The sequence below is a fragment of the Prionailurus viverrinus genome, unplaced genomic scaffold, assembly GCF_022837055.1.
Source record: "Prionailurus viverrinus isolate Anna unplaced genomic scaffold, UM_Priviv_1.0 scaffold_49, whole genome shotgun sequence".
NCBI lineage: Eukaryota > Metazoa > Chordata > Mammalia > Carnivora > Felidae > Prionailurus > Prionailurus viverrinus.
In genome coordinates, this window is record NW_025927612.1 from 2,994,169 (window position 1) to 3,016,378 (window position 22,210).

General features: G+C 54.3%; 1 protein-coding gene across 7 annotated transcripts in view; it reads right to left on the reverse strand.

Moving 5' to 3' along the window:
- Positions 1–1,537: 1,537 nt before the first annotated feature.
- The window catches only part of LOC125159348 (uncharacterized protein FLJ40521-like), a 30,785-nt gene continuing 10,112 nt past the window's right edge, over positions 1,538–22,210 (reverse strand). For 2 of the 7 annotated variants that reach the window (XM_047847636.1, XM_047847635.1), the window contains exons 2-3: positions 16,002–16,271; positions 1,538–1,664 (exon numbers count right to left, since the gene is read on the reverse strand). In XM_047847636.1, coding sequence (XP_047703592.1) covers positions 1,645–1,664; positions 16,002–16,271 — 290 coding nt within the window. In that variant the 3' untranslated portion in view covers positions 1,538–1,644. Of the gene's footprint in view, positions 1,665–12,864; positions 15,385–16,001; positions 16,272–22,210 lie in introns of those variants that run through there. The other 5 variants (XM_047847633.1, XM_047847632.1, XM_047847631.1 and 2 more) reach the window with 5 other exon arrangements.

The window sequence follows — 22,210 nt, forward strand, 5'->3', positions numbered from 1 at the left end:
ATTTCTTAAGGCTATGGGTTAGCCCTACACTACAATTTAACCCTTACAATCTGGGCTGTTTCCACCTCTCGGCTGTTGTGAATGATGTTGCCACGAACACAGGCATCCAAACATCTAAGATCCTCCTTTCAATTCTTTTGGCTATGTGCACAGAAGTGAGATCGCTGGGTCAAAGGGTAGTTCTATTTTTAGTTTATCAAGGAACCTCCATACTGTTTTCCATGGTGGCTGCATCGATTTCTCCACATCCTCATCAATGCTTCTTGTTTTCTGTGTTGATAGTGGCCTTCCTAATGGGCGTGAGGCGGTAGCTCCTTGTGCTTCCCATGTGTGTTTAATGACCAGAGATGCTGAGCATCTTTTCATATGTCTGTTGGCCATCTTTGTGTCGTCTTGGAGAAATGTCTGTTCAGGTCTACCTATGAAGTAGCTCACTCGCTTTTATTGTAGGAGTTCTCTGTATATTCTGAATACCAACCCTTATCAGAAGTAGGATTTGGGATTAGTTTTTACTCCAGGTCTCCTTTTCACTCTGGATTCCTTTGTGCAGAAGCTTTTAAGTTGGTAGTCCCATGTGTGTATTTTTGCTTTTGTTGCCTGTGCTTATGTGGCCTTTGAATAACTTGAGACAAAGAGCAGGTGTTCTTGCACCAGTCCATCAAGTTCCTCCCAGAGCAAAGGCACAGACATATTAGTGAGCAGAGAATGTCTCCGTAGCAAGCATAAACATAAGAGTTCTGTCGAGAAGTTTCAATGTTTGGACACAATGACAGACTTCCCAAAAGGCAACAATATGGTACAAAGAATTCCTGTATAATGTGCATTCACAGTGCCCAAATGTTAGCCTTTACGTGAGCTGCGTCCAGGATCCGAGCAAAGAGGACGGAACACACTTTTTGTGGGAATTAGTTTCCTATGGTTGCGGTCACAAATGAAATCAGCTGGTTGGCTTACAACTACCGAAGTCTACCCTCCTCCAGTTCTGGAGACCAGAAGGCTGAGATCCAGGAGGGGCAGGACCACACTCCCTCCAGAGGCTCCAGGAGAGGGTCCTTCCTGCCTCTTGCAGCTTCTGTGGCTCCTGGGCTTGTGGCCATGTCCCTTCCAACTCTACCTCTGTCTTCACGTGGCTTCTCAGGAGCATGTCCCCTCCTCTGTATCCGTGTCTCTTCCTCTGTCTCTTCTAAGGACACCTGCCACTGGACTTAGAGCCACCCTGACCCAGGATAGTGTCAGCTCAAAATCCTTCACTGCAAAGAACCCTTTCCCAAATAAGGTGCTGTTCACATGTTCTAGGAGAAACCCCTTCTGGAGGGCACCATTCAGTCCACTATCTGTGTTAAGATAATTCTTTCATCCTGGATGAGTCAGGTCTTCTATGGACTGGTGTTGACAGCAGTATTATTGGGGTGTGGGTATAGGGACACTGAAAAATCTCTGAGGGAAGGAACCCAAGTCCTGGCTCCATCACAAGGCAGGCTCTTCGACCATGAGAACAGTTACCCCATCCTTTTCCTGGGTGCCGAGTGCAGAATTAGTCACCTTGTAACGCTGGTTCTTACGGGATTTTATGATTAATAACCTCACGTAGCCAATAATTGCAGGTTTGGAGTAATTGATCGCTGGAACATAATGACAGCACTGTCACTGTAGGCTCTGCAAGACTGAAATAGGAATGCTGTTAATGGGGAAGGCTTGGGCAATTCAGAAAGTTGGTTGCCAAGGGAACCGAGCAGGTTTGTCAGGGTTGTCAAGGAAACTTCTCCTCCACAGGGAAGGCGGAGGTGGGCGGGACCTGAACTGAGGGATTAGCCTTTCAAAGGGGCCCCTGCTTTCAAGCCCCATTTACCTGAGTGAGGCTCTCTGAGTACCCTTCTAGTGTGGGCTGTGGCTTGGGGAAGTGAGTTCCATTAAGCCTTATTTTTTTTGTCACAGTCGTGGAGGGGTTTGCAAAGCACCTTTGTGTTTAGGGCAACAGATGTTACCACAGCAGAGCGTCCCAACACATCAGGGATGAAAGATTCAGGCCATGTCTTCGTCATGTGACTCTCAGGCCGGTCAAGCCTTGTCCGTGTGGTTTCTCCCTCCTCCTTCTGGATGGAGGGTTCCCGCCAGCAGTGGGTGGGGCTGTTTGGGTGACCCTGCAGGAGCCAGACCCCTTGTCCTAAGACCCTCACGGATCCGACTACATCCCCTTGGGAACACCCAGAGACGTGGAGTCCACACTGCAAGGTGGGGATAGGCTGGGAAGCGCAGTGCAGATATGAGCAGGAAAAAGGTAGGAAGACGGCTTCTGGCAAGGAGCCTCTGCCACAGTGGGGTCACCAGGCTCCTGGTTCACAGTCTCTGGGTCGTATACGATGTGAATTACACGTTACTATGGACTCTGCTGTTTCCTTGTTTTGGAAGCCCCATAGGAGGTGGCTCACATCGCTTGTTAAGCTATGGACGCAGTCACAGCAAAGTTCTGTGGTTCAGTCTGGAGGTGCCGATGTAGGCGCAGAAAATTGGCAAGAACGAAACCACCTTGTGGGAATGTGGATAGGGTGCATTAAACCTGTATGTGGTTGTGTTTTGCCTAAAATCTCTTCTATTGCTTTTTTTTTTTTTTTAAATACCTGTTACAAGCTTTTGTGCGTTATTAGAGAATTCAACTAACACAATTACTGTGGGGCCCTTGCTGGGCTTTGCGGATGCTGGAGTAGCAGGTAACTTGGTACATGTCCCTTGTGTTTGTGCCCCACAGGAGCACAGTCACCCCTCAGTGTGTATTTAGGGTACTTGTAACGTTGCTGCCTTGAAATGTGCGCTCAGGTGAACATATTTAAAAAATAATTTTTTTTAAGTTTATTTGAGAGAGAAGGAGAGGAGAAGCAGAGAGAGAGAATCCCAAGCATTCTCTGCACTGTCAGCACAGAGCCCGATGCGGGGCTCAAAGCCATGAACCGTGAGACCGTGAACTGAGCCTAAATCAAGAGTTGAGGGGCGCCTGGGTGGCTCAGTTGAGCACCCGACTTTAGCTCAGGTAATGATCTCGTGGTCCGGGAGTTCGAGCCCCACGTCGGGCTCTGTGCTGACAGCTCAGAGCCTGAATCCTGCTTCGGATTCTGTGTCTCCCTCTCTCTCTGCTCCTCCCCAGCTCATGCTCTCTCTCTCTCTGTCAAAAATAAATAAACATTAAAAAAATTAAAAAAAAAAGAGTTGGATGGTTACCTGACTGAGCCCCCCAGGTGCCCCTCAGGTGAACATATATGTAATGAGAGCTTTCTCAGTGACTGGGAGTGAACCTGGTGACGTGTTTGTTGCTCTGGTGATTCTCGCCTCTGCCTCTCCAACATGCTGTGAGTAGAGCAGCCATGTTCACATCCAGACGGTGTCATTTAAAAAATACAAGCAGGGGCGCCTGGGTGGCTTACTCGGTTAAGCGTCCGACTTCGGCTCAGGTCATGATCTCACGCTTTGTGAGCTCGAGCTCTGCATAGAGCTTTGTGCTGACAGCTCAGAGCCTGGAGCCTGCTTCAGATTCTGTGTTTGCCTCTCTTCCTTCCCCTCCCCCACTCACGCTCTGTCTCTCTCAAAAATAAATGTTAAAAAATTAAATACTAAGCAAATCCACTGTAATCACAGATGCCTGGTAGGGAATGGCCAATCCTGACCATCTGACATGAGCTGCACACTTACGGTTCCAAAGTGCCGGTGAGTGTTGGCAACAAGGGGACGTGCTCCCACTGTGGTCTGAGTGACGTTAAATGCCCTCAGTGCCACCTAGAGATACTATGGTGTCACCTTTGTGTTCTCCAGCAGCCTTGGAGCCAGGGGCCACAAGATGTGATGAACCCTTTACAAACACCCCTTTGTGCAGCATGGGCTCGCCACGACCCAGGTCTAAATGATGCAGCAAAGTCGGCCTCTGCCTTCACTCTTCCTGGGGACGTTGGTGAGACCAAAAGATGCGGACAACCCCCAGGTGCCACTTCAGGGCCTGGTCCCCAAAGGGAGAGTCCTGGTCAGGGGCCAGGCACCCAGAAAGTGGTCGGGGAGGGGGGACGACAGTGGCCACTCAGGGGCGGGGCGCTCACTTGGACTCAGATGTACAATGTGTCTGGACGTCCCTGGTGGGTACAGGGTAGGAACCGGCTCCTGGTGCCTGGGAGGCCAGAAAGGGTGTTTGAAATGAATGAATGTGGATGATAATCCAGAGCGCACAAGGGGAGGGCGCTGTGGTGGCCGGGAGGCATGGCCTGACAAGGCAGAGAAGTCCGTGCCGCTTACGCACCAGGCTTTTTCTGATGGTCACTCTTGAGCCCGTCTGGCAGCCCAGCACCTCGTCCCCACGGACCACTGCCCCTGGGGAAACAAGATTTTCCTTGCTCGAAGGCTGAAACCATTCTGCCTCACGTACAGATGGCACAGGGAGTTTGAGTCAGCGTGCAGACGTGGTTGGGAGTCTGGTTTTGCCATTTACCAGCGTGTGATGCAGGACACCCACTTCCCTCTTGGGGCCTCAGTTGCTACACCATGAGCAAACAGTGTATAAGGATGTCCCAGTCCAAGGACTGCTGTGACGCTCCCATGTGACCATTGACGCAAAGGACCTGCTACACAGAAGGTGCTCACAGCGTCAGGCAGATGCTGCATCCAGACCGTGAGGGTCCGGAGCCAGGTCCCTGCGTCCCTCAACGATCCTGTCCCTGGGGTCCCTGTGACTTGTGTACCAGGGGAACAAGTGGCAGCTTCTGTCAGTTCTGAGACCTGATATTTTCACGGCATGCTTGCGCTGCCATAGCAAATACCCCAGACTGGGCGGCTTAGACCATAGGTATTCATTTCTCAGGGTTCTGGAGGCTGGGAGTCTGAGATCCAGGCAGGGCTGAGGCTGGTTCCTGCAGAGCCCCTTCTCCTGGGTGTGTAGATATCATCTTTATCCCGGTCCTCTTGTGGTTGTCCCTCTGCGTATGTCTGTCTCCTCATGTTCTAGGACTCTAGTCCTTTGGGTTCAGGGCCGATCCTAATGACCTCATTTTGATTTAATTACCGCATTCAAGACCCTATATCCAAATACATCCGCACTCTGAGGTGCTGGGGGTGGGGGTAGGACTTGAACATCTGGATTTTGAGGGACATCATTTAACCTGTAACATCCTGCCTAGAAACATGTGCTCTGGTCCCTCCTTCCATCAAGTCCCATGGGTGTGATGCAGTGGCCAAGGGAAACACCACACGGGCAGTGGTTTGATCCCAGCTGGGGAACCTGTCTTTGAACTCTTTGCAGCATAGGAGCCAGCCCCCTGCTGGGGCGAGTAGTTTGAGGTGTCAGTCTGTGTCCTCTGACCACTGGAATGCCCAGGTGACCCGCCCCAGGAAATGCTCCCTGTTGGGAAACCTGGGAGTCAACAGCCTCAGTTGAGGGTGTCGGGGGCTCTCAGGAGCAGGTGCCTCTTCCAAAAGACACCCCAGCAAGTATCGAGAAACCTTTGGGTGGAGTTACAGGTGGACAAGTGTCATGGTGTCATTTGTGTTCCAGAAAGATCCCCTCGGGGGTAGATGTGAGCTGCACCGGGGAGCAGGGAACCTCGTCTGGGCCCCATGCAGGAGTCGGGCCCAAGACTGGGGCTTGGGGCAGGGCTGTGCTGCATGTGGGAATTAGTGTCGGGACTAGAGACCGACTTGGGGCGTAGAGCTGCAGATGTTACTGGGACACAAGGAGAGTGGGGAGACTAGGATGGCCCCATGTATTTGGGCTCAGCAACTAGCGTGTAGAGCGCATCCGAGATCAGTCCTGGGAGCTGGCTGTTTGAAGTCGAGACTGTGATTCTTGGTTGGATAGATGTATCCATCTGGGGGGGGGGGGGGGGGGGAGGAGAAAGGTCATGTCGGAGGCGCCAGGGCGATGACGTTCTGGTGGGGGCAGGTGGGTCAGGAGCGGACCCTGTGTGGCTGACTGTAGGCCTGATGGAAGCAGCTGTGAGGCACAGACGCCAACAGCTGTCCGTTGCTGCAGCTTTATGATCTAGCCAGAAAGCCCAGGTCCCCGAGCACAGCCCCCCTGTCGTCTGGTCGGGGTGGGCGAGCAGTCTGTTGTCAACGCGTTTGCCATCAGGGACTGATTAGCTGCAGCGGGAGGTCTGCGCAGTGTGCAATCCCCACACCGGCTGCGGGCGCCATGGTTACGGCATCGGACCCCGTGACTGCTTTCGAGAAGGCCCGCTGCTCACTGCGGCTAACAGGAGGGGCTCCCGGGGCCCCAGCTGAGCCCGGCCCCCTGTCTGCCCTCCGCCAGGCCAGTTCTTTGCACACGGCCTGCTTCCGTGTCCCCCAAAGTAACCAGCACGTTTGCCCCTCTTTCCCAGGTGCAGAGAGGCCTCTGGCAAGGGTTGGGGAGAATCCTAGACTTCAGACACAGGACTGCCGGGAGTCCGTGTCCTGTCCTACCCCCAACCCCCCCTCCCCCCCCCGCGAGGACCCCTGTGGGACAGACGAGTCAGGGCTGTTTTCGGGGGTGCTGTGTGGAGGTCCTTAGGGGGAACACTTAGGGCCCCCTTTCCAGAAAGATGGCAGAAGGGGGGACTGCTGTGAGTGTGTGATGTGAGAGAGAAATGTTGGCGCCACCCACACAAAGGGTGGGCTTTCAAGCACAGACTCCCCCCTCCCTGGGGGGTGTGCGGGAGCTGGGAGCCCCGAGCTGGAGCAGGACTGTCCCCGGGCGGCTGTAGCACCGACCCGCGCCAGGGCCTCCCCGTCACGTCCGTTCTGCATGCGGCCTCTCCGGGGTGCACACTGGCTTGCTGTCGCTCGGCGCTCCGCGGTCTTCCATCGCCAGCCCGGGCACCTGCCACTCCATCCCTCTGCGTCACTTCCTGTCCTGTTGCTAGGCGCTCCGCGGTCTTCCATCGCCAGCCTGGGCACCTGCCACTCCATTCCTCTGCGTCACTTCCCGTCCTATCGCTCGGCGCTCCGCGGTCTTCCGTCACCAGCTTCGGCACCAGTCGTCCATCTTCGCTCGCTCTCGTCACTGCGTCACTTCCCGTCCTGTCCCTCGGCGCTCTGCAGTCTTCCGTCACTAGCTTCGGCACCTGTCACTCCATTGCTCTGCGTCACTTCCTGTCCTGTTGCTAGGCGCTCCGTGGTCTTCCATCAGCAGCCTGGGCACCTGTCACTCCATTGCTCTGCGTCACTTCCTGTCCTGTCGCTATCGGCACCTGTCGCTCCGTCCCTCTGCGTCACTTCCGTCCTATCGATCGGCGATCTTCCATCACCAGCTTCGGCACCTGTCGTGCATCTCCGTCTGCTCCCGTGTCTCCGTTCGTTGTGCTGCGTCACTTCCTGTCCGTCTCCCTTCAAGTTGCCCGGTCTCGTCCGGCGGCCCTTTGGCGCCCTCCGTCCGGGCTTGGACCGCTCGGCGCCATGTATCCCCGCCCACCACCGCTCGGCACCTCCCGTCACCACTCGGGTCCCTCCGTCCGCGGTTCGTGTGTGTGTGTGTGTGTGTGTCTCTCTCTCTCTCTCTCTGTCTTTGTGTGTGTGTCTCTCTCTCTCTCTCTGTCTTTCTCTCTGTCTCTGTCTCTCTCTGTCCGTCCTTGGTCCCTGGCGCCTCCCTCTGGCCCTTCGTCCAGGCTCGGCTCCCTCCGTGCGCACTTCGGGTGGCCTTGGCCCTTGTTCTCCGTGACTGCGCTGTCCTGCCAGCTCTCCTCCCTGGGCACGCGGGTGTGCACGGACTCCCGCACATGCGTGGCACGCGGCCACCCCGCCTTCCTGCCCCCTGTGCGTGCACGCAGGCAGCGGGGCAGGAGTGGGTCGGGGCATGGGGTACCGTCCCTGAAGCAGGGCCGGTCAGCCTGCGCAGTCGCACGGAGCACCGTGTCCCGCGTCACTTCTTGACCCAGGGCCCCCTTGGAAAGGCCTTTCCCACTATGACGGTGTAAACCCTGATGCCCTCCACTTCTTGGACAACTGCTACTGTTCTTTCTTGTACACCTGCAGTCCTGCCGCAGAGCGTGTACGCGATATACGCGGTTGTACATCCGCGGCTCTGATGGGGCGTGTGTACACTTGATATACGGGGTTGTACATCTGCGGTCCCGCACGGGTGTGTGTACATGCGAGATACCCTGCTAACCTGTGGTTGTACACTTGCGGTCCTGCCAGAGCGCGTGTACACGTGACCTATGCGGTTGTCCATCTACGGTCCTGCCGGAGCGTGTGCACATGGGAGATACCCGGTTGTCCATCCACAGTCCTGGTGGAACGCGTGTAACGTGAGACCCACCACTAACCTGTGGTTGTAGATCCGTGGTTCGGCCGCAGCTCGTGTACGAGGCTCACCTGTGGTTGTACATCCGCGGTCCTGCTGGAGTGTGAGAGGCCGGCTACGCAGCTCACCTCCCTAATTTTCTCTCTAGCATTCTTAGATCTCTCTTCCTATTTGCAATATTATCTCATTTTTATGCTAAAACCATGCATGTTTTTAGCTCTGTCTGCTCTATTTTCCTTCTGTGAATCTGTGGATACCATGCCGAGGCACGTGGTTTCTCACACTTGTGAGCTGTCGGTCCTGATCCATCTGACAAGTCGTAGGTTAACTGGTGGCGATTTCTTAGCGGCACACGACCCCTGCAATGCGTGGTGGTGTCCTGGATGCAGTGAGGTGCTCTTCACTGTGGTTGTAAGTTTTCTTTACTGCCTGCGAGGCCTCGTCACATCTCACTGCCCATTTTTCCTGCCATTCCTTTGGGTGTTTCCTAGGTATTACTATTCATTTTTCTCTGAAATTACGATCAAATTATTGCATTCTGAAAATAAGTCTGACTGGGGTTTTTATTAACATTGCGTTAATCTAATTAAGAAGTGACATTTATATGAAATCTTACCATGAAAAACACTGTCTTCACAAGGATACAATTTGTGTGTGTATGTGTGTTCCTTCAGAGGGTGTTAAGGAAACTGTCCTTTCTACTTGTTCTGTACATATTTACTGGACGTCTACTATGGGGCAGGCCCCTTCCTTGCACTGGGGATACAGGATAAACCTAGCAGACAAGATATCTGCACTCAGATCTTTGCCTACCTTCACAGCATAAAGCCACTGTTCTCCTGTTGTCTGCTGGCTGGTTTTACCTTTCACGTTTATTTAAGTTGATTTACTTATTCAGAGAGAGAACGAGTGGGGAAGGGGCAGAGAGAAAGGGAGACAGAGAATCCCAAGCAGGCTCCACGCTGTCGGTGCAGACCCCGACGTGGGGCTTGATCCCACAAACCATGAGATCGTGACTGCAGCCAAAGCCAGGAGTTGGTCGCTCAATTGACTGAACCACCCAGGCAGCCCTACCTTTCGCATTTAGATCCACAAATCACATTTTTATTAATCATTTTACTCCATGTAGATGGTCAGTTGATTAAACACCACTTGCTGAAAAAGCTACTTTTCCTCAGTGCTCAACAGTGGTTAACACTGTAATAAATCAAGTGCTCATATATGTTTGGTTCTAGACCTATTTCAACAGTAGATCAGCTTTACTTTCCCTCAGACTCGATCAGGAGTTGGCGAGAAGGAAGGGAGCCAAGAATGACTCCACAGTTTGATCCTGAGAAACGAGTGGCAGGTGTCCATAGGGAGGAAGGCACTGGCAGGAACAGATTGGAGGCTTAAGCTAGACTTGGGGGACTTGAGGCATCTCTCAGACATCAAGGTGAAGAGGTCGGGTAGGCAGGTGCATAGAACACAATCCAATTCTATCTCTGAGAACCATTACCTTTACGAAATCTCTATGGAATGTTTTGCTTTGTGTTCTTTTGTTGAATAACCACATCACTGTTTCTTTTCATGTCACTGATAATAGTTGGCAATTTAATCCATTTTAAGTGTCTAATTTTGTGGCATTAATTACGTTCGTAGTGTTTTACATCCTTCACCATTATTTCCAAAACTTTTTCACTGCCCCCAGCAAAACTGTCCCTATTAAGCAGTTACTCTCAAGTCCTGCCTCCCCAACCCCTGGCCACCTCTGATGTCCTTTCTGTCTCCATGAAGTAGCTTTTCCTAGATATTTCCTATAAATTGAATCGTATAATCCATTTCGTGTCTGGCTTCTCTCACTGAGTATGTTCTTCAGGTTTATCCATGTTATGTATCTCATACCTTCATCATTCTTTCGGGCTGAATAATTGTCCACTGCATGTACATAGCACAACTTGTTTATCCATTCACGTACTGTGAACACTGGGTGAATCACAATGCTCTGAATGTTCACGTACAAGTATCTACTTGAGTTCCTGTTTGCAATCCTTGTGGGTACATCCCCAGGAATGTAACTGCAAGGTCATGTGGAAAATCTAACTTTTTGAGGAAAACCCAAACTGTTTTCCATACTGCCAGCATCATTTTACCTTGTTACTAGGAATGTATATGGTTTCACTTTCTCCATATTCCAATACAGGTTTATTCTCTCCAAACTCCTTTTATATTTTTGTTGACATTTTTAAAACTATAGTCCTTTTGTCACTGTTTTCCTTTGACTGATGACCAATGATAAGCATCTTTATGTGCTTATTGGCCCTTTGTATAGATCTTCTTTGAAGAAATGTCTGTTGGTGTTTTGCCCAGTTTCATATTGAATTGTCTTTTGGGGCACCTGGGTGGCTCAGTCGGTTAAGCGTCCAACTGAGGTCATGATCTCACGGTTCATGAGTTCAAGCCCCGTGTCAGGCTCTCTGCTGTCAGTGAGGACTCCACTTCAGATCCTGTGTCCCCCTCTCTCTGCCCCTCCCCTGCTTGGGTATGTGTGCTCTCTAAAATATTAATAAAATAACATAGGGGCGCCTGGGTAGTTCAGTTAGTTAAGCGTCTGACTTCGGCTCAGGTCATGATCTCGTGGTTCGTGACTTTGAGCCCACGTCAGGCTCTGAGCTGACAGCTCAGAGCCTGGAGTCTGCTTCAGATTCTGTGTCCTGCTCTCTCTCTGCCCCTCCCCTGCTTGTGCTCTCTCTTTCTCTCTGAAAAGTAAATAAGCATTAAAAAAAATTGTTTTGTTGTTGTATTGTAGGCGTTTTTATATATTCTGGACATGTTCCGTATCTGCCTTATCAGATAGATTATATCCAAATATTTCTCCCTGTTTTTTCTTTTTGAGATTTTAAAAAAAAATTTAAAATTATTTTTTCAGTTTATTTTTGAGAGAGAGGGAGGGAGGGAAAGCAGGGGAGGGGCAGAGAGAATCCTGCACTGTCAGCACAGAACCCTGTGTGGGGCTCGAACTTACAAACCGAGAGATCATGACCTGAGCCAAAAATCAAGACTGAGCTTAACCAACTGAGCCACCCTGGGGCCCCAAGATTTTCTTCTTAAGGAATCTCGACACCCAACATGGGGCTCGAACTCACAACCCTGAGATCAAGAGTCCTACGCTCCACCAACTGAGCCAGCCATGTGCTGCTTTGTATTGCTTAAATCTCCTGACCGTGTCCTTTGTAGCAAAGTATTTAATTTTAGTAAGTTGAATCTATTTTTCCTTTCGCTGCCTCTGCGTTTGGTGCCATATTTAAGAAAGCTGCCCAATTCAAGGTCATGAAGGTCTTTCCTATGCTTTCTTCTCACGGTTTTGTAGTTGTGGCTCTGAAATGTAGGTCTTTGATACATTTTGAGGTGTAAATTGTCAGAACCAACTGGCCATAACTCGAGGTTTTTTTTTTTTTTTTTCTGGGCTGTCCATTCTCTATTTTAATAAGTTGGGGGCACCTGGGGGGGCTCAGTTGGTTGAGCCTCTGACTTCGGCTCAGGTCATGATCTCACGGTTTGTGGGTTCAAGCCCCGCATCAGGCTCTGTGCTGACAGCTCGGAGCCTGGAACCTGCTTCGGATTCTGTGTCTCCCTTTCTGTCTGCTCCTCCCTCGCTCATACTCTGTCTCTCTCTGTCTCTCTCTCAAAAATAACATAAAAAAATAATAAAAAAGAACTTGGTTGAACCATAATCTACATACAATATACATAATTTAAGTGTCCAGTTTTGATATCTGACCAATTTTTTTTAAAGCTTAAGATTTTTATTTTGAGAGACACAGAGCAGGTGGGGAGAGACAGAGAGAGTGGGAGAGAGAGATTCCCAAGCAGGCCCCGTGCTGCCAGCACAGAACCTGAGGTGGGGCTCAAACTCCCGAACCTGTGAGATCATGACCTGAGTTGCAACCAAGAGTCAGCTGCTCAGCCGACTGAGCCCCCCAGGCACCCCGATATCTGAAAAATATAACTACAATGAAAATACAGAATACTTCTGTCACCACAGTCTTCTCCCCTCCAGCGCCCCCCCCCCCCCCCCCCCCCCCGCTGACCCTGACCTTCCCAATTATCCCCAGCATCACCGGGCAAACAGTGATTGTTTTCTGTCACTGAAGGTTAGATTTATCTTATCCAGAGTTTCATACATGTTGAATTATATGTATTCTTTTCTGTCTGGCTTTTGCACAACATATCAATTTTGATATTCGTACATATTATGTGTGTCAGAAGTCCATTTTTAATAGATGTGTAATATTACACTGTAGAGATATATTAGTTGATGTTTGTGTTTTTTTTCCCAAGTTTGGCTATTATGAATAAAACTGCTGTAAACATTTACGTACACATGTGTGTGCACATATATTTCATTTGTTTTGGCAACCCTAAAAGTAGGATTGCAAGTTCATTTCCTTTTTTAATTTTCATTTTTTTATGAGAGAGGGAGGGCATGCGTACGTCTGTGCATGCACGAGCAGGGGAGGGGCAGAGCCAGAATCCCAAGTAGGCCCTGTGCTGTCAGCGTAGAGCCCGACGTGGGGCTCGATCTCACAAATCACGAATCAGGACCCGAATCGAAACAAAGAGTCAGACACTTAACCAACTGGGCCATCTGGGCACCCCCTGTATTTTAACTTTTAAAAGAAACTGATGAAAGTAGTTTTGCAAAGTGTGAGCACCGCTCCCGTGAGCAGCGTAGGAGAGTCCCCACTGCTCCAAAGCCTCGCCATGTGGCACGTCTGTCTTTTTCACTGTAGTCATTCACGTGGGTGTTTAGTGGGATCTCATGGTTTTAATTTAGATTTCTCCGGCGACTAATACGTTGAGCATTTCTGTGTGCTTACTGGGCAACCGTGTATTTTTTGGGAAGTGTCTTCCCATCATCTCAGGGACTTGTTTGTGTTATTGTGGAAACAGTTCTGTGTATATTCTGTATTAAGTTGTGAAGTATGCGTCTCCACTGCGTGCACATCCGGACACACACAGGGCATGTTTTATCCCATGTTTCTCCTACACGTTTGATTCTATGATTATGTACGTGACCCATTTGGAATTTATGTCGTGCACCGTGTGAAGCAAGGATCAATGTTATTTTTTTGGCCATATGGATGTCCACTTTCCCCATCACTTTCTGTTGAAAGGACCATGTTTTCCCACATCGGACTGTCCTGGAACCTTCGTCAAACAGGAGTTGATCCTGTAAGTGTGGGTCAGTCCCAGATTCTCTGTCCGTCTCCACTGATCTGTGTAGGGCACTCAACTGGCTCTGCACCATGTCCACAAAGGGCAGGCTGAAGCGGAGTCGGAGACAAGTCTTGGCATAATGCGTGGCAGTCCTTCTAGAAGGTGACCCACCTACTCTAGACAGGTGGCCCAGTGCGGAGCTCTGACATCGTTCCCCCTGTCTGTTTCGCAGAAGGCTCGCTGTCCTGGGGAGGCTGATGAGTCTGTGTGTCATCTGCCTCCCTAGGACGGGACCTCCCACGGAGCACCCACCCCTTCGCTGCAGTGCTGTCTCTAGTAAGGGACGGGCTTGAAACCTGCTGTCCAAATGGCGCCTTAGTTGCTGGTCAGAGTCCACTTGGTGAGGCTGAGTGCAAGTGCATTAAAACAGACGGTGAGTTCGGGGCACCTGGGTGGCTCAGTTGGTTAGGCGACTGACTTCGGCTCAGGTCATATCTCCCAGTTTGTGAGTTCGAGCTCCGCGTGGGGCTCTGTGCTGACAGTTCGGAGCCTGGAGCCTGCTTCGGATTCTGTGTCTCCCTCTCTCCCTGCCCCTCTCTGGCTCACGCTCTGTGTCTGTCTCTCAATGATAAATAAATGTTAAAACAAAACAAAACACAGTGCAGACCGGCACGTGTGGTGTGGGCTCCCTCTCTGTGCTCCAATGTCTCCGTCTCCCTCAGCCTCGGACGCCCTAGGAGGGGGTGTCCTGCTGCTGTACCTGACCCTGCACATGGAGCTGCCCCAACACTGTCCTGCACTGGCTGTGTTCCCAGCCGAGCAGGAAAGCTCTAGGAGCCGCCACCGTGATGCCTCAAGTGCATATGGTGAACGTTTTCTTTTTGTAATTTTTTGGGTAAAGAGCATTTGAATCCAGCTTTAACTCGTGGTCTAGAACTAGCAATAAGGAGACAAAGTTAATGTGAACTCGTGAGGCCTCTGAGCTGGCCCAGTGCAGTGCTGTAGAGACACAGACCGGAAACGGTGCGTCCATGTCTAGGTGGTGAGTGCCCACGTGGTGCCACGGGAGTCTGTCCCGTCCGTGGCCTGAAGCCGTGTCCCCTACAGCGTTCCCAGGTTTTCACTCTGGGCGTGTGGCCTGGGCGCCATCCCTGCTAAACACCCTACAGTCCCAAGCGTCCTGCTGGTCGTACACGAGAGGGACACAGCCTCCAGCGCCGGCACAGCCAGTCCCACCTTGCAGGGTGACCTACTGCTCACGACTGTTCCAGACTCTTCCAGTGCGAGAGGCACGTGCACCAGCGGAGCTCGGCTCCCCAGGGAGCACATTCAGGATGGGGACTCGGGGCTCTCCCACAGCAGTTCCCCAGAAGGGGCCTTCCCGTTGGGAGAGAATGTGTGTGACGCTGGGGAGGGGACAAGGAACTCTGGCGTGGCTCTAGGAATCCAAACTCGGGGCCTGGGGGGCTCAGTCGGCAGGCATCTGACTCTGGATGTCAACTCAGGTCATGATCTCCTAGTCTGTGGGTTCGAGTCCCGTGACGGAGTCTAAGGTGACAGCACAGAGCCTGCTTGGTTCTCCGCCACCCTGAACCCATGTGTGTCTCTCTCTAACAAAACAAAACAAACATTTAGAAGAAATAACAAACTCTGCAATTAATTAACCTGTGTCAAGCTCTGTGCCACAGCGTCCCCTGAGAAGGTGGGTGTCTGCAGCCCACAGTCAACAGACCATGCAGGGGTGGGAGAGTAAGCAGGCGCTTCCCTTACCTCCTGTGAATCCCTGCTGCGTCTGTGCGGTCCTGGACACTGACGGCGGCGGTCACGGTATCTGTGCCTCAGCCACTGGACGGGGTATGTTCTAGGAGGGGATAAGGTGGGCCCCCCCGCTTCCCCAGGGTCCCCTGAGCACAGGGGACTCGGGACTCGGGACCCTGGTTAGTGGCAGGACGTGAGAAAAGGGTAAAGTGGTTGGTACGTGGTCATCGTGTGACTGGCAGAAGAAACAGTTGACACGTGGGGGGTGAGTGCTGGGGACAGGGCCGTGATCCTCACCTGCCTTTCACCTGTGGGACACCTGGCCCAACCTATCCTCCCAGGATTTTCTAGCATCCTCGTCAGCTTCCTGGAACCCTTGCTGTACAGATCACAGTACAACAAAGGGGGCCAGACGTCAAGCTGGGTGCACGGTCGTGTACTTTGCTGCTTCAGCCCAAGAGTGCAGTCTTTTCTGGCCTGCAGCTGTCCCCCACCCCCCGGGAGCAGGAAGCCCCGGACCTGACCCGAACGAGACAGGTGGACGGGCGGCCGGTCTCTGCAGGGGCAGCTGAGCACGTGCTTCTGAGCAGCCCCCCCCAAGCCTGACTTTCTTGCTGTGCTGGGACCCTGTGTGCCCTCCCGACCCCCAGGCTCGGGCAGCTGCGATCCAGCCTTGTCTCTGTGGTCTGCAAGGTTCTCCGGGTGCCGGGTGCCACAAGGGGCTTGGCCGTGGCCTCGGGGACACTTCCCTGCGCAGCACGGGGTCATGTATCAGGGTACAGTAACACCGTACTTTCCATCCTGTGGACGTTGGGCTTCACAACAGCCGCTCCGTCCTCGGTGTCCCGCCGTCCTCGGTGTCCCGCCGTCCTCGGTGTCCCGCCGTCCTCGGTGTCCCGCCGTCCTCGGTGTCCCGCCGTCCTCGGTGTCCCGCCGTCCTCGGTGTCCCGCCGTCCTCGGTGTCCCGCCGCCCTCGGTGTCCCGCCGCCCTCGGTGTCCCGCCGCCCTCGGTGTCCCGCCGCCCTCGGTGTCCCGCCGTCCTCGGTGTCCCGCGTGTCCGGGCCTGTGAGTGTGGAGCAGTAGACAGGTCAGCAGGGTTGGCAGTGCAGCCAGAAGACAGGAGGGTCTGGACACTGGTCTGGACACTGGCAACCTCCAGTTGAGGGGGAGAGGACGGGGGCCAGGGGCCTGGGAACGATGCTGCACCTTGATGGCACGGCCACCGTGAAAGAGAATGTGCTGTCTCCCTCATCCACGCTTCTGTCCCGTGTCCTGGCCACGGAACTGGACTTTGATCTCCCCTGACCTGTTCCTAGCTGCCCCTGCGGGGGGCGGGTGTGTGTGTCACATGGACCTGGCCCCTCAGCCCCTCCTCGCAATCCCGACCTGTCTTCTGCACCTCCCCCAACACCACCCCTGCACACGACCCCAACCTGTCTCCTCCCCCCTCTCACTATACTGCCCCTGGCCGGTCAACTGTCCCCATTCTCAGATATAGGGATGGGGCTCAGACAACAACCAGCTCCAGACACCAGCAGCCGGAGGCAGTGTAGACCCTGTACCCAGGCTCCCGGCCTGTTGCCGCAAGCCAGTGTGGAAATGAGCTGGGGTGTGAGCAGCCGGGCCTCCCTGTGACCCTGTGACCCTGTGACCCTGTAACCCTGTAACCCTGTAACCCTGTAACCCTGTAAACGCAGGAGAGCTGGCATTCCAACCTGAGAACAAATGCACCGTCCCGGTGGCCAGCACGTACCCAGCCCGGTCCTGCCAGGGCACAGGTGCGAGGTCCAGGTGCACCAGGCGGGAGGAGGTGCCCCCCACGTGCACCTGCCTACTGCAGCCCCCTGCAGACACTCCTTTTCTGTCCCTTGACCTACCACCTTCCGATGCTTGTCCACTGGGCCCTTGTCACCTGTAGCATCACTTCTGCTCAGGTGCTCGTCCCTGCGGTCCACCCACCCCGCACAGACTGCGTACCAGCAGCCCTTACGGTGCCTCGCGTTGCAGGTGTCCTAAGAAAGAAACCAACCCTCCCTTGCCCAGGAGCCCTCGAGTGCTGCTGGCCTCTGTACTGGGGACTTGCCTGCTAGGCCGGCTTCCTCTGTGATGCTCCAGGGACACGGTGCTGGTACCTCACGAGCTCCTACGGCCTCCAGTGCCATGTCTGTGTCCAGAACAGCACCCCTACCTCGGTCTGCCTTTCAGTGGAGGGTCCCTGCTCACCGGGGAGCCACCCAGGTGCGCCTGGGTGTCCGATTAGGGTCTCGGAACAAGAGCCCTTTTCTCTCCGACCCCATGCGTTTGGTACCCCTGCGGCCCTGGGAAGTCAGCCCGCCGTGCTGGCCGCTCCTTCAGAGTCTCTGCCTGCAGGCCTCCCACAGCCAAAGTGACCGTTTCTGGTCATGGGCAGTCCATGCTGTTCCCTCCAACTTTTGCAGGTACTTCCCTCTTTCTGGAATATTCTCCCGTCTGTGCCTCTCCCATTTCATCAAACTCCCGAACAGCAGTCCGATCTCCGCTTTCCCAGGGGCCTTTGCACGCAGTTGTTACTTTACCGTTGTCACTGTGCGCCACAACCCCAATGTGTCCCCGGTCACCCCCTGCTACACCCACTGGCTCTCTCTCCCTTCTAAGGGGACAGGCTGCCTTTCCGGTTACTTCCAAGGAGGCGTCTTGCTCCTCAGCTGCTTTGCAGGACAGGCTGCTGGAGCATGTCCTGTGAGTGGGGAGGAGGACTCGGGCCCCTCCCCCCCCCCCCCCCCCCCCAGCAGGCTGCCGGGGATGTCGACAGTCGGAACTGCGCACTCCTCACAGGGCTGTCCTGGCCCGGGCGACTCCGCTCCTCACAGGGCCCCGTGTGCCACACAGAAAGGGGACGTAGCCCCTGCACAGTGCCTGGGCCAGCTTACTAACGGGGCTCTTGCACACTGGCCCAGAGCGGAAGTTCCCATCAACACCGTCAAGAAGAGGGCGGCGGGTCTAAGGGATCCTACTGGCCCAGCACGCTGCCCCGGAAACAGGGACGCCGAGAGTCCCACGCAGACTGTTCCAATCCCTGCTGCCTGTACTGAAGCCGACGGAAGAGGTGGCATCCCCGACCGACCGCTGCTCCTCTGATTAGACCTGGTCCCTGGGTACATGCCTGTCCGGCACGCGCTCAGCCTGTGTCACTCGTGGGGAGCGGGAGGGGTCTGGTTGGACCAGGACGGTGGTCAGAGGGCAGGGGAAGGGTGTGCCCCGCGGTGTCACTGCCCGGGGACCTGGAACAGGGCTGTCTTCACCTGCAGAGGCTGAATCCTCATGGTGGGGGGTGAGAGGCTAACATCAGGCCTGGGAGCCCCACCTGATGTCCGCTGGGTATAGGGGGCACCGTCAGAGCTCCCTCATGGCCACGACACAACAGGTCTGTGAATGAGACCGAGGGGAAGTCTGCCAGCCAGATGAGAAGCTGAACTGGTGCCGCCAGGAGCCCTCAGGGTCCGCAGGGTCAAGAGAACAAGGTCAAAATGGCAGGAGGTACGAGCCGTGGGGCCTGAGTCTTTATCGATATTCAGGCACAACCTGGCTTTGAGTTCTTGGGGCAAGTGACCTAGGAACGGAGGATTCATCCGCGCATTGTGCGATGTGACCCTCAGAACGGTGCTGGGCGGTGGGCAGGAAGCCCCCGGCCCCAGATCTGTGCATACGTGCATGTGTGTGTGTGTGTAGACAGGCCTGATGCGTCTACATAACATACAGTTGATTAAACCCTAACCCCCTCCCCACACCTCCCACCTGTCCTGACAGCAGGGACCTCCGCGGCTGTTTCCAACAAGGCAATACACGTCAGCTGCTGTGCACACAGACCATGCGCCCCGCGCCCCTCTGCACACGGGCGGACCGTGCGCCCCCCGCCCCCCTCCACAGACGGAGAAGGAGCCCGTGTTAGGAGGGCGGGGATGTGTCCTTTCACACTGGAAGGGACAAGAAATGGGTCGAGCTCAAAGACGTCTGTGTGACACGCGGCTCCCACCTTGAGCCTGGTGTTTCCAGGAGCCGCAGGCCTCGGGGACTTGCTGGGGACAGCCTCCATTCCAAACGGGGAGTCCAGATCCCGTGTCCTGCAGGTTCCCCCATCCTGCAGCCCTGCTGTTTCCCGGCGGCCTGGACACCTGCCTCCCATCCTGGACTGCACGGCTGCTTCTGTGGGCGGGACCCAGTGGTGCGTGGGGACCGCGAGGATGGGAGCCTGCATAGGGTTAGCACCGGGGCAGGGTTTAAGCCTAAGGTGGGAGCTTAGGGTTCGGGTTCGGCCCTGTGTAAACTCCAGGTCTGGGTTTGTGGTTAAGGCAGGTCTCAGGTCAGGGGCCAGGGGTTTATAAAGTTCATGAGGCTGACAGTGTTGTATGGGTTGCAACTTCTGTGGATCTTCGGCTGTTCAGGGTGAGGATAGGAGTTATGAGTGAGGGCTAGGGCCATGGGAAAGTAATGGAGGTCAGCGTCAAAGTCAGAACCACGGTCAGAGCTCAGTGTCCCTGAGATGCTAGGGCTGGCATGGCTTGTGCCCCCTGCGACACGTCTCTTCCCAAACGTTGTAAAAGACCCACTAAGAAGGGTCTCACGTGGACATAACCTTGTGTTGCAAGGCTACCCTGAACGGGATCAGGTGCCATCTGCATTCCCATCGAGGACACACTGTGACCTACCTGCGGATCTTCTCCTCTGGATGGAGCACCAACCCACAGGAGAGACTAGGGCCTGGTGGCACTACCCACCCCTCCCAGCACCTCTCCTGGCATCGGACCGTGGACACTGGCCTGCTATACCCACTATGTGGTCGCCGAGACTAGGTGGGTCACAGTGGGGTCCCTAAAGTCACCCCAAAGGATCCCTTCACTCTGCCCCTCCTGAGTCTCTGGCTAGAACATCTCTGTCCCATGACTCTGCCCTTCTCTCCTCCTCTGACCTCACTCTCCCCACGCCGGAGCCCCTGTTTTAGTGATGGCACCACCGAGTCTGGGGGCAGTGACCTGCCCACGGGATGTCCGAAATGCTCTCCCTGGACTGCTATTTCTAGGAGCCCAAGGCACACGAACCTGTAAACCCCAGGGTGGGAGAGGGCTGGGGGAGGCGAGGCACCATGGTCACCTGCTCTACTCACTCACAAAAGTGCAGCTTTGTTCCCTCGGTGAAGCTCCATTTTGGGGTTTCTTGGGGGGGGGGTGCTATAATCCTGCCTCAGACACCGAGGACACCACTGCTCTGTATTGTCAGCTTCTCTCGCTTGGTACCCATTAGTCTGGGGCCCATCGAGCCAGACACGGTTGTCACAGGGGGTGGGCTGCAGGCTGAGGGCAGCTGAGAGGTGAGGCTCCCGAGAAGAAATTAGGCCGACAGTGTCAGCAGGGACCATATGAGGATGACCCATCACCCATACAAACACACTTGTACCAGAGAATCGACAAGAATTTTTGCAGCTAGTGCTAGAATGACCAAATACACTCCTTGGGGTCACACTGTGGCAATGTGTCAGAGGGCACGTCTAGGCCTTGGGCAGAGGACGGAAAAGCCTGAGTCTCTGCCTCCCTGCGGGGTGGGAGTGGGGCATGCCTACCGATCAGGACCTCATCTTGGGGGGGGGGGGCATGCCTACCGATCAGGACCGCATCTTGGGGGGGGGGCGTGCCTACCGATCAGGACTGCATCTTGGGGGGGGGGGGCGGGGGGCCGTGCCTACCGATCAGGACTGCATCTTCCGGGGGGGGGGGCATGTCTACATATCAGGACTGCATCTTTGGGGCTGCCTCCAGGGCCACTGGGGTGTGCCAGCTGTCACAGCCGTTCCTTCCCCTTCCTTGCAGAGCGCAAGTCCCTGGGGCCAGCCCAGCACATGCCACGTGGTCACCCAACTGAGTGGGGCAGAAAGGTTGTGCGGGCTTCTGGGGAGGATGAGGGGGCCGGCGGCCCCTTCACGGCCAGGTGGTGCTGCTGCTGGTGTGTAAACCCCGACCTGGGGGTTCCCCCTTTTGCACCGCAAGGGCCTGACTTCAGCACTGATGGCTGCGCACACGGCCAGCCACGAGCCGAGCCGGGACAGATGCAGGCGCCGCTCCACAAGGGGGCTCCTCTGTTTCGAGCGCTGGGGGGGGTGGGGGTGGGGATTTTCATGATGGACCGTTTGGGCTGTGTGGTCTCGCTCCTGCCGCACTTCAAATCCCTGTGTGTTTCACACGTTTATTCTTGAAGTACAGTCCAGTGCTTTGCTGGGCCAGCCAGGTGCCCCAGTAAGTGTATTTCAAGTAGAGGCGGATGCTCTGTGGACTGAGCCCACCAGGCACCCCAGACTCCTGGATGTAAAGAGTGAAACTCTACGCCTGCACCCCTGCGGCCGATAAAAGCAGAACCCCAGGCGGGTAGAGCCGTTGTCTCCAGCTGTGTGGCCCCAGGTGTGCCGTGTAACCCACGCTTCCTACAAGTGATCAGCTTTTCTCCCCCCTTCAAGGTTTCCTGAGGGCTGTTTCTGAGAGGCGTGTTGGGATCACGAAGCAGTACAAGGGCTGGTCCAGCCACAACACTGGTGGTTACAAATCCCTGAAAGTCTCCTCAAAATACTTCCACTCTCGGGGTGCCTGCGTGGCTCAGTCGGTTAAGCGCCCGACTCCGGCTCAGGTCACGATCTCACCGTTGGTCAGTGTGAATCCCCAGTCGGGCTTCTGCTAACAGCGTGGAGCCCACTTTGGATCCTCTGTCTCCCTGTCTTTCTGCCCCTCCCCTGGTCGCGCACTCTCCCTCAAAAGTAAATGAACATTAAAATAAATACTTCCCCCTTTTAAGACTTCTGCGAACATGGAAAACGCCTGAAAAAGCTTATATTTTATCACTTTTTTCCTTGCAAATTCTTAAGGCGTCCTCATCATTCAACAAGACCGTGAAATAACCTAGACGTCTTACGTCTATGAATTGCTTCAAAGAACAGATTACACTACTTTTAAAAATCTGGCTTGAGAGCCTGGCAAGTAGAAT